This window comes from Dendronephthya gigantea, unplaced genomic scaffold, assembly GCF_004324835.1.
Source record: "Dendronephthya gigantea isolate DGI-Jeju-01 unplaced genomic scaffold, DenGig_1.0 000079F, whole genome shotgun sequence".
Lineage (NCBI taxonomy): Eukaryota > Metazoa > Cnidaria > Anthozoa > Malacalcyonacea > Nephtheidae > Dendronephthya > Dendronephthya gigantea.
Window position 1 is genome coordinate 79,830 of NW_021163089.1, and position 11,063 is coordinate 90,892.

The 11,063-nt window shown below is 37.1% G+C and overlaps 4 protein-coding genes across 4 annotated transcripts; 1 reads left to right on the forward strand and 3 right to left on the reverse strand.

Moving 5' to 3' along the window:
- Nucleotides 1-207: 207 nt before the first annotated feature.
- On the reverse strand, nucleotides 208-4,556 carry LOC114532308. The gene is made up of 15 exons (XM_028553776.1): nucleotides 4,391-4,556; nucleotides 4,040-4,246; nucleotides 3,616-3,733; nucleotides 2,915-3,040; nucleotides 2,752-2,816; nucleotides 2,470-2,676; nucleotides 2,294-2,398; nucleotides 2,165-2,217; nucleotides 1,599-1,927; nucleotides 1,450-1,496; nucleotides 1,149-1,260; nucleotides 1,008-1,053; nucleotides 689-928; nucleotides 560-617; nucleotides 208-482 (listed from the first exon to the last, which is right to left on the reverse strand). Exons 1-15 carry the CDS (start codon nucleotides 4,439-4,441, stop codon nucleotides 345-347), a joined length of 1,902 nt encoding a protein of 633 aa, XP_028409577.1. The 5' UTR covers nucleotides 4,442-4,556; the 3' UTR covers nucleotides 208-344.
- A 222-nt stretch (nucleotides 4,557-4,778) lies between these two features.
- On the reverse strand, nucleotides 4,779-7,219 carry LOC114532313 (pinin-like). Its single transcript, XM_028553790.1, has 8 exons — nucleotides 7,095-7,219; nucleotides 6,864-6,965; nucleotides 6,690-6,777; nucleotides 6,471-6,556; nucleotides 6,273-6,348; nucleotides 6,020-6,175; nucleotides 5,697-5,835; nucleotides 4,779-5,602 (listed from the first exon to the last, which is right to left on the reverse strand). Exons 1-8 carry the CDS (start codon nucleotides 7,211-7,213, stop codon nucleotides 4,893-4,895), a joined length of 1,476 nt encoding a protein of 491 aa, XP_028409591.1. The 5' UTR covers nucleotides 7,214-7,219; the 3' UTR covers nucleotides 4,779-4,892.
- An 85-nt stretch (nucleotides 7,220-7,304) lies between these two features.
- LOC114532316 (ATP synthase subunit s, mitochondrial-like) lies at nucleotides 7,305-8,481 on the forward strand. Its single transcript, XM_028553793.1, has 5 exons — nucleotides 7,305-7,440; nucleotides 7,543-7,581; nucleotides 7,734-7,903; nucleotides 8,029-8,179; nucleotides 8,364-8,481. Exons 1-5 carry the CDS (start codon nucleotides 7,349-7,351, stop codon nucleotides 8,467-8,469), a joined length of 558 nt encoding a protein of 185 aa, XP_028409594.1. The 5' UTR covers nucleotides 7,305-7,348; the 3' UTR covers nucleotides 8,470-8,481.
- Nucleotides 8,482-8,727: 246 nt separating this feature from the next.
- On the reverse strand, nucleotides 8,728-10,906 carry LOC114532314 (fucose-1-phosphate guanylyltransferase-like). The gene is made up of 4 exons (XM_028553791.1): nucleotides 10,441-10,906; nucleotides 9,667-10,348; nucleotides 9,150-9,558; nucleotides 8,728-9,075 (listed from the first exon to the last, which is right to left on the reverse strand). Exons 1-4 carry the CDS (start codon nucleotides 10,868-10,870, stop codon nucleotides 8,818-8,820), a joined length of 1,779 nt encoding a protein of 592 aa, XP_028409592.1. The 5' UTR covers nucleotides 10,871-10,906; the 3' UTR covers nucleotides 8,728-8,817.
- Nucleotides 10,907-11,063: the final 157 nt, after the last annotated feature.

The following is an 11,063-nucleotide window of genomic DNA, read 5'->3' on the forward strand; positions in this document are numbered from 1 at the left end:
CTGCAACTGTGTCAACTTTCTCCCCAGAGAAAGCGCCTGGTACAAGGTGGTTATGCACCAATTCGTAAGGATGCTTTTCTATTCTGATCCTTCCTGAGCCACTCTATCCAAACCCCCCACTCCCCACGGCCCTAATATAACCCTGCAGTGACCGAGAGGGTATGAACTTGCAACTGTTTGCCAGCTCGCCAAAAATGATATATTCTAGACTATCTAAACAGCCTGCATGTAATGCATGTTTCGCCGGGCTGATACAGTGTATGTGCAAAGCTGTCGGAATTCGTAAGAAATAAATTGACGTCTGTAAATATGTCGGTATATTTCACTAAATAAATCGGCGGATTTCATCGCAAATTTTGTATTTCTTCAAGAATTCTTAATCGTGGTCCGAGAGGAATACCAAGGTTCTGTAATCTTTGCTCTGTCATATAAGGCAGTTCCAAAATACCAACCTCCTCGGCTTTGAAGTGTGGTATGAATCTCTGAATAAATAAAAAACAATTTTGATAAACAAGTAGTTTATCGCGAGTATTGATACACACAAAACAATGTCACTTACTTCGTATCCCATCTTTTGTAACAAGATCGCTACCATGGGTGGTTCCTCTCCAAAAAAACTAAAAGCAAGTAAAAACATTGTGTCAGTCTTTGGTGTCGGAAGAAACACTCCTATTTTTCAACTTATCACCTTTTTAATTTCTGAAGTCTGCGAACTTGTTGATCATAATCTCTTGATCGCTGAGGGAGTTTTTTATGTGAATAATTTCCAGAGTAAATTGAATCCTTGAAGTCATGAACATCAATGCGAAGTTCGTCCAACTGTTGACTCGTCTCTGCATGTGAACGGATCTCAGACCGAAGATGGTCGATATTTCTTGCAAGTGTAACAACATTCGACTCAATTCGGTTGAAACGTCGACTTACAGATCTAAACATAATTGAAATTATCCTTTACCAATCTCGTGACACTTGTTACGAGCTAATTGAGTAGATTCATGTCATCTTACTTCATGTCTTTCGATCGTTGTCTCTTGTTGGAGTTCTTTCCTTTCGCTATAAAATGATGTATGAGAGTTCAGTGAACTACCTCACTGCTTCCCTGCTCTTTGTACATCAAAGATATCCTAGACTGAACTAGACTGACTCACCTTGTAACATGGCCACTCGAGGTAAATTTAATTTTGATTTTCTTCTACTGTCCGACACATCTTTATCCACAAGTGCGAGTAATTTCTCATACATGGAATGCAAAGCGCTGATCTGTACAGATAAAAAGAGTTCAAACACAATTCTATAGAAGGCATGGGATGTCCATTGAACGGTATAAAAAAATGATAAGGCATAAGTTTACCAGACAACTGGCCTGAATAGATTCTAAAGAGAACGCTAAAGAGTTGAGTAACTTAATTTAAGAGGTTTACAAATACACATGCAAGATATACACTGTACCTGTTTTTGCACGTCTTCCGTTATGTATTTTCCATGCCTGAAAGAATCTGAAAGTATAAAATATGAGTTGAAAAGAGAAGATTTCATACTAAGTAGCTCCAAACTATACTGATGTGATGGTGCAAATACTGTGACGATAATCAACTAACCTTGTGATAGTTTAGAAGAAGTCGTAAAACTATCTCGAGTCTGTAGTCCAGAAGCCGCGTCGGATGAAAAATCCAGCGGTAGATCTTCAAACGACGATTCTGACGATAAGTCGGGTAAGACAGGGGTACCTGTTGATGATAGAGACGCTCTATCCAGAGATATACTATCATCTAGGTCGAAATCGAATTCCAATCCATAATTATCCTTAGCATGAAATGACTCATCTTCAGGAGTTAAAAATACGCCAGTTTCTGCAGTTTCTAGTTTTACATTTGAAGTTGACGCAATTCCATAATGACGCATGTTTCTATCCTCTGGTGAAGTTTGGCTAATTTTAAAATAAATGATATCTTTGTCAGACGCAAATGAATTTCTATCCTCGTAATGGACACGAACATACATAAATAGACGTTTAATACGTAATACCGTCGAATGCGAAAAGCTGAATGATAACGCGATATTTCACTGCATGCTTCGCAAAACTAACGAGTAAATCAAACTTCTCGCGTTGAACGTGATGATATTAACACGTAACGTTACTAAGGATGGCCAACACTGTTCTTACCCGTCATATTTTGACTTGCTCGATGCTCTCTTTTTACGAGAAGGGTGGGAGGGCTAAAAATGGAAGAACATGATTTATTATAAAATTACTTTATGTTACTTTTACACAATGTCGTCATTGTAAGCTTACCATGTATCCAATGTTATCCAGAGACCTTTCAGCTCTGAGAGATTGACCTCGATTTGAATGCGGTTTGGTTTGGGAAAGAGGCGATGAAGTTTTCCCATCGTGATGCTTAAGAAAAAATATAATTTTGGTTAAATTATTGAATAAAACGAAAGATATCCAAGTGAACAGCAATGTACCAAGCGTAATATCGAGGAATCAAAACTGTCATTATCATTATCAGTATCACTTCCATCCAGTAAGCCAGGTAATGCCTCTATCGTCGGTGTCGTTCTACCGTTAAGGTACGCGTCATCTTCACTATGGTAACCTGAGCTGATACGACCGTTTACTGGGCTTCGTGATTGACTTTCATCCATTTTCCTCTCAGCTGGATATCTTACGTTCTAAGAGATATTTTTCAACGCATAATAAGTTTTTTTGCAGAACGTTTTTACGAAACGATTTCGGTTGTTTTTTACCTCAAAATGAGTTTCCAGACATTGGAGAAGTTTTAAAATACTTTTTAGTCTCCCTTCGATTATCTCTAAAAAATAAAGATACAAAAGTTGTTGGTAAATAAGAACAAAAGCTCAAAAAAGATTAAAATCAACCGTCCAGCTCTAGTTTTAATCAAACTCTTACCTTCAGGGGAAATACCATTTGTCCTTAAACCAAGTGAATTGAGGAATTGAAAACATGCGTGGATATTATCTAGTTTTTGTGACCAGGTCGCTGGCTGACGAGAAACATTATGAATAGTTTTTCTGCCTGAAAGAGACGTTGATAGAGAAAAACATGAGAAAATATAAATAATTTGTTTCAGACAAGCATCGCAATCAGTCGCGAATAAGATTTTATTTAACAATGACAGGACGCAGACATGCATTTTGCCACACGGGAACAGTCAGTCAGCAATATCGATCGCCCTTGCTGAACGCATTCTTGGGGCACGTCGATACGCGAAAAATATGGGTATTACTAAAATGGCAGCGCATTTTTCTCTCATCTGACCTGCAATGGCCTCCTGCGCAAATTCAGGACGGGGTTTCAGTTAAAAAAATTGTATTTCCGTCGCATTACAAAATTACTTCGGATGAGATGGACCAAAACCTGACCTAACTCACGCAAATATGAGTGGAGTTTAATTAAAATTGTTTACGAGATATTTGCTCAAAAGAATGTAATCCTTTTAGTCTTTTTCCAAACATCATAGTATCAACACTTTTAACAAAAACAATAAGAAACCGTTCATGCTTAATCCAGGCAGACAAGTTTGACAGTCATGGCTAATGATGTGATGCATATATCGAATATTCAATGACGATACAAGAAACTGAACTTACTCAAACATTCAACAAGATTCACTAATGTTAAACCATCGCCAACAGCTGTTCTAAGATCAGGCGTTACTTCCCTGTGTAAACCTCTGATTAAATAATGATTGCACCAAGCTGTGTAGTCCTTGAAAGCACACGAAATAATATAAATATTATTATTTAAAATCAGCATGTCTTCATATACAATGTTAAAATGTTAGGGAAGTCGAACGTTTTCATTGCGACCAGTTTGAATTACCTTTCTATACTAGGGAAGCAGTACGAATAAAGCCTAATTTAACGAGGGTAAATACCAAACAATGCTAATAGCGGTTAGGAATGCAAATATCGGACACAGCCGAAACTAAAATGTCACAAATTAGTTTTAATTAACTAGGCCAGAACCTTGTTAATTTTATGTTCTTGATAGTAATTTTCAGATAATACGTACCTCTAAACCCTTCTCATAACTTGGGCTTGTTCTTTGAACATTGTTTGTGCTTTCTTTTGAGGCTTTAGTAGAGCTTAAATTCGAAGAAGTTCGCCGTCGGCTGCTCAACCGGCGTGCTTTTGTCGCCAAGTTTGTCCAGGAATTTTTCTTGTGAAAGAGTGGTCTGGTTTGGTCTTCTGGTTTTGAATTACACCTGTTATCAGGAATCTGAACAGATAAATAGGACTTATGAGTCACGGTGAAGTAGTTTGATAACCTTAGTTGATTCAGTGAGCCATATTCACTGGAAGCTTATTCAGTTAGTTAACACTGACATAGGACTGACATACGAGACCATCTGAATGTTCTTACCTGCCGGGAAATGCCCACTCGGCCAAACCGATAACGAACTGCTTCGCTCATATTACTTTTTTCCACAATGATTTCGTATAAATTTCTATCGAACAGATTTTATCCTGTGTGTATATATGGCGTTGTTTGGTTACGACGTCAAACAATGCCATACGATTTATCATTCTTAATTATAGTTGCACTCTAGATTGACCTCTTGACAATGAGATCCAGTTTATGGGTTATTATGAGTAAATCCAACAAGGAAGTATTATTAAAGTCCCCCTTTTATAAAGCACGTGAGAGCTTAACCGTTCCAGATCAAAAATAAAATTTTCATTATTCCTGTGGTCACGATCGTGGCATGAAGACAAAGTGATAACACTTTGTACTTGAGAAGAAACGTATATTTGATGAATAAACAATGTATTTTACATGAACTTAAACTACTCAAGGAATTAGTTGCAATCACAGGACAGAATGTCATGCCCCAAGTTTAGAAGTTTATATCGGATGTCGTAGTTTATTCAATTTTATCATGTTCAGGATCAACTTGCATTTTTGACTCGCTTTCATTTTGCTGTACAGCAATCTCTGGTTGAATATTGAATGGGATTCCAGTGTCTTCTGTCTCTATCACAGCCGTTTGAGGATTATCCTCATTCTTTGAGGGTTCACCTTCAGTACCCCTGTTAAGCTCACCATCCCCACTAATAGCCTGCTCTTTCCCCTCTGATGTTTCCTGTCTTTCCACTTTCCTTTCCTCCATATTCATTTCATCCACTTTTTTAGCCTCACTAATATCTGTTTCATAAGTTTCATTCATTTCCACATCTCCACCTTGCTCTTTCTCCTCCATAATTTCATTTGAATCCATTTTTTCATCAACCTTTTCATCTTCCACTTCCTTCACCTCAATTTTTATTTCTACATCACTTCCTTCCTTCTCTTCTCTTCCTGCATCTAAATCTTTCGATGCTTCCACCTCTTCTTCGCCTACTTTTCTCTCATTAGTGTCTTCTATCTCATCATCTATGCCTTCCCTACTCTTCCTAGTCAAAATCACCTCTCTTTGTCTCCCCTTAACCCTTCTCCTACCCTCATCATCACTATGTTCTACCTCCTGTCTTGTATCAGGCCCCTGATTATCCACATGTACCACTGACTCAGGCTCACCATCTGCTGGCTGGTGTAACACCTCAGATATTTCTTGTCTTCGTTTCTTAATTTCATCTAAATAAAAATAAAACATTTTCCAGTTTTTTACTCAACAAAATTACCTCATGGCAAATCATTAGTTCATATACCTTTCATCCGATGAACTTACCTTCAACATGTTTGGCAGTTGTCTCCAGCAAGCCAAGAGTATAATCATTGTGTTTTGCTGGAAGATAGAAGATATGAGGCTTTGTGTTTGTTCTGATAAACTTGCTCAATTTTCTATCATGATCTTCCCATTCTTCTAACTGCAAATAAAAAAAGAAAAAAATAATGAAATATTATTAGATTTTCAATTCTAACCATTTTCATATCACATTTTAGTTTGCAACAACTAATAAATAATTTACTAATAAATAACACCTAACAACTATAACTGTAAGGAGAACCCAGCTGTAAGCCCAATTTTCTTATGCCACACAAAAAAATTACCATTTCTGCCACTTCTACTTTTCGTTCTAACTCTTCCAATTTGGTCTGTTGCTCTCTTCGAGCAACAAAAAGCTCTTTCTTTTTACGAATTGCTTGCTCTCTTTCTTGTATGGCAGCCTCTTCAAGTTTCTTCTCAATTTGTTTTCTCTTTCGTTCCTATGATATATCAGAAAATATTGAAGGCTAAGAAAATTTTTAAGTAAATTTTAATGTTCCTTGCAAGTTAATCTAAATTTGAATGCTAGTAACTCACCCGTGCTGCTTCCTTCGTGCTGTTTTCCTTAAACTTTTGTAAAGTTCCAAGAAGAACCCCAAACATTCGTTTGTTTCTGGGAAATTTAGAGCATGCAAGACTGTTAATAATTGAACTGGTGAAGGTACTCACTGAGACGGAATGATTCGGAGATGAAATGTTTAAGTTAATAAACAGAAATATAATGAAAGACTGTACCTAGTTTGTGTTTTCTTGTCAGTTTTGGCTTCTTGTTGTTGCCGAGAAGGTGTGGGTGTTGCTACAATTGACGACTGGAGTGTGGGCTATAAAAGATTTAAATTTGTTATTCATGTGTAAATTATTGTGATAACTATATTCTACCTAAGGTTTCATAGTCACTTTATCAATAGTTATCACAACAATAAACACTCATGTAGTTTGTTATCCTATCCTTACCTTTTTTCCATCATCCTCTTCTTCTTCTCCATCACTCTCCAGTTGTCCAAAACGTCGATTGTTTCTGTCATTTCCTCGAGGACCAAGCCTTGGACATACAATGAATCATGTTAATTACATTGTATACAAATTATATTCCCTATCTCCCTGGGTGAAATTAATCATTTTTCTCACCTGTTGAATGTATTTCCAGCATTAAATCTCTTCTGAGGAGGTCCACCAACCCGCTCACCAAAGTTCCGCTTCACAACAATACGCCTGTTACCAGCTGGTCCTCTGAAATACAACCAGATTTCTTAGCTATAAAGATGAGCCTTATGAAAACAAGCTATGCAACATTCGAAGTTCATCTGCTAATATATCGATATATTCTGCTAGATACTTTCCAAAAACTATATTTCTAACCTTGCCTCCGACGGATCTCTTCCTGTTAACTTTTTGATGTTCTCATCGACGTTTTTTAGCCCTTCTTTTGCAAGCTCAACTTCACGTTGTAACGAACTGACTACCTCTTTGGCTGCCATGTTGAAACGATCACGTGCTGAGCTTTCCCCACAATGCTTTCCCCCCCGGCCACACTTACAGTTTAATGATCATCCCCCCCGGGCTGAATAATTGTACATTTTTAAAAAGCGTCTTTTCGTCAATTTTTCGCAAGAATGCTGCACACTTTTCAAATACTAAACAATTTAAAGCCAGCTAAACTGTCAAGAAGAGGATTTTACCTGTGGCTGAACAACATATTCAACAGGTTAGATTTAATTGCAAGAAATGATGAGGGGGTGTAAGGTGGTCATTGGTCCACTGGCTGGTGCCCTAGGCACAACTGAACTATGATTTTAATTTCCTTAAGAGTTGACGAGGACAGGCGAAAGACTGTTGGTCCAGAAAGGTCAGTGTCAGAGATGGTAAGCTCTAGACGTATAGGTGGATACTGGATACACTAGTGTATTGGAGGATGGTAAGCTCTAGACAAGCTCCAGACACCTCATATTTTTGCCTCCCAAGTAACACGTATGACATTATTGACATATTATTTCCTAGGATTGCAGGGGAGTGGATATTAAGATGTGGAGGTGGTGTGAAGTTTACCAGAGTTGACAGATATATCTGGGATTACAATGCTTTGCCTGAATGGTCAAAAAATAAATATGAGGTTGAAGGAATCGATGCAAAGAACACATATATCACTGATGGAGGACTAGATCATTTAGGTATTGGCAAAAAATCATCATCTTGTTCATCCTTTTTATATTTCTATCCTTCAAAATGGTATAACAGCAGATGTTTGTTATTAAAATATCATGAACCGTGTGATTAATTTCTGTCATTATTTTAGTTGGTCTTGAGCACTTGAAGTCGTTAAATTTACACAACTGCAGATATGTTACAGACTTGACCAAGCTTCTGCCAGTGAAGGAAAGTTTGCAGGAACTAGATATAAGCAATTGCATTCAAATAACTGATCTTTCCTCATTGTTTAAGCTTCGGTAAATATTGCATTTTATAATTATGTTTTAATTTATTATAACGTTATCATCCCACTCACTTTGTTTGCTATCAGTTCATATACAACCTGAGCTCTTGTATGATTGTTAAATATGATCCATTATAATTTGCTGATTAACCATGCAAGATGTTTATCTGGCATAAACCATACTATTGTTAATTCAGGTATCTACGATTTCTTTCAATGTCTGGTATGCTGTCAGTAAAAGATCAAAATTCAACAATCAAACGTCTTAAGGAAGTTCTTCCTGGGTGCGAGATAAATCATTGAAATTAAAACAGCAATGACAAGAGTCACAAGACTAGTATCTGAATGATAGAGTTTCACAATCACAGAAGCTATGACATATGCTGGGAACAACACAGAATGACAGTGATTAGTCACTGCACGCTATATCGCTTGGGCTACTGACTAATCACCTGCTGATTAAGATTAGGCGATCCCTAGTTTAATTTATATACCATTGGTTGTATATTGGGTATTGTTAATGAGACAAAAATAAAATACAAATCAAATTTTACTAGTAAAGTTTGGTCAAAAATTAAAAAAATGCAAATATTTTAGTGTGAAATGATATACATACTTCACAAGTGGAAATCTACCCTAAAAAGTAGTAATTCATAGTGTAAATTTATTTCTCAACGTATCCCGAACATTCAACATTTCTTTAACATCTTTGACTTTAACAATATCAGCCATAGACAATCTATTTGCGGAGAAGAACTGTGTGTCAAGTTCATTATCTATCATGCAACCATTAATCACAGAATGCCCCATTTTTATGGCATATAATGATGACATCTTCTTTGATTTAAATGCTGGGAACAACTTGGCATGCCAGAGATTGGTCATTGTGCAATCATTTGGCCACAAATCCTAAAGTAAATCATAAAAGGAAAATGTCACATCTCTATAAAATGGAATGACTTGCTCATCAATAAGTTATGTACCTCTTGTTTAATTGATAAAGACTTCAATGCAATATCCATTGGCTGCCCAAGATATTTCAACAAACTTATCTTATCCAAAGACATGACTTTCTTTATATTATCTGTAACGCCAAACACAACAGTAACAAACAAACCATGATTTTCACCAATCATTACACATAGTGTATGATAGAAACAGTTAGATGGGATAGTGGTCTCTGCTGGTACTAACATGTTGCTGACAATAGTACCATCACCAATAGTAACACCAGTCTCTATCAAACTGTATTCCACCACACATCTTTCGCCTAAAGTAACATCACTACTCAAGATGGTGCTAAAGGTGCATGTTGATTCAGGCTGAGTTTTTAACAAAGATTTTCCATCAGAAAACCTTACAACTGCTTGGTTGGTCAGACACATTTCATACCTGCAACAAGAATTAATTTGGTGAGTGTTGAAGAGGGAAATGGAGATAATCTCTCCTGTAATGTTAACCAGGATATATACCTGTACTTTTTACTTCCATATAACTCACCTCATTATCAAATTATCACAGAAGGCCTCAATGTACTCTGGCATAGTTCCAATGTGATAAAACTTAGATTTGTTTAACAACAAAACATTAAATTGAGTTCCCTGCAACTCATCATAAAATTGTTCCCGAGTTTCAACCAGCTTTGGAACAACTTGCACAACATTTGCAACATTTTTACAATATTCTTTGTTGCTTTTTTCACCAAGAGCTTGAAGGAAATCTCCAAAAGCATCAATCTCACAGGCTAATGGTGAAAGTTTCTGGTATAACTTTAGTAACTTGGCAGTGGTTGTCCAATCCATGAAGAATTCACCATCTGTGTACACATATTCTTTGTTATCAATGAAGAAAACAGCATTTGCTTTGTGCATTTGTTCCTTGGATGGCTTATGTAAAAAATGACTACAAGTTGATTGGGTGACAGAGGGAAGGTCAGAGTGGTTAGAGCAGTTGAGGTGTGGTTTTTCAACCAAAATAAACACACCATGGGTGGTTCCAACTTTGATAGGTGATGGATGAGCTATTGCAGTTATTCCAGGTTTTTTGAAATCCCAGTTGCCATCTTTCAATGAGAATGGTTCCATAATATCAGGACATGTTATGAAGATGCCTGGCACCATTCGTTCTGGTAAATCAATACATAGTGCTAGCTTGATTTCAAACATTTGATACACTGGATCACCTATAAAATAAAAAAAAACAAAATTAACCTCACAGATCCCAGGTTGATTTGTTTTCATACAATCGCATTGTATGTGTTGCTACTATACTCACCATAAGGAACGGCTGTGAAGATCTTACCAAGAACACTAGCACTTGGTAAACGCTGGCTGAAACCACCAGCATGCAGCATTAATATTTTATACTGACTCAAAAGATTTGTACCCAAATCACATCTCAATTTCTCCACAGCATGCAATGTTGCACCTCCATTTCCAATCTTTGGTCCTGCAGGGTCACTCACAACTTTATAAATGACACCTTTTGGCAGCTCCCCTCGAGAAAGTTTAGCCTCAATTTGAATTTCATATGCCTCGAGTTGTTTATCATCAACCGCAGTGACAACGATTATATCCCAGAAAGGAATACCCGATTCTTTAACATCTTTTCCACGTATTGAGTCAAACAGTTTTAGTTTTCGAAGTGTAGATGCACGAATTTCTTCGCTAACCTCGTCAAAAGATTTTTCCACCTCATCTGCCATGTTGGCAAGTGGGCTGAGAGACGGAGGCTGTGACGGAGGGGGGAAGAATGGGGAGTACTTTTTAAATGTGGGGGGAGTCTCAATTTCCGAATGAAAATGGCGGACACAGATTCAGTTTTTGAATTCTTACATATGCAGATTGTTGACTATATACACGAGGTACATGGTAAAGAAGATGAGGTGAGGCTCAGGG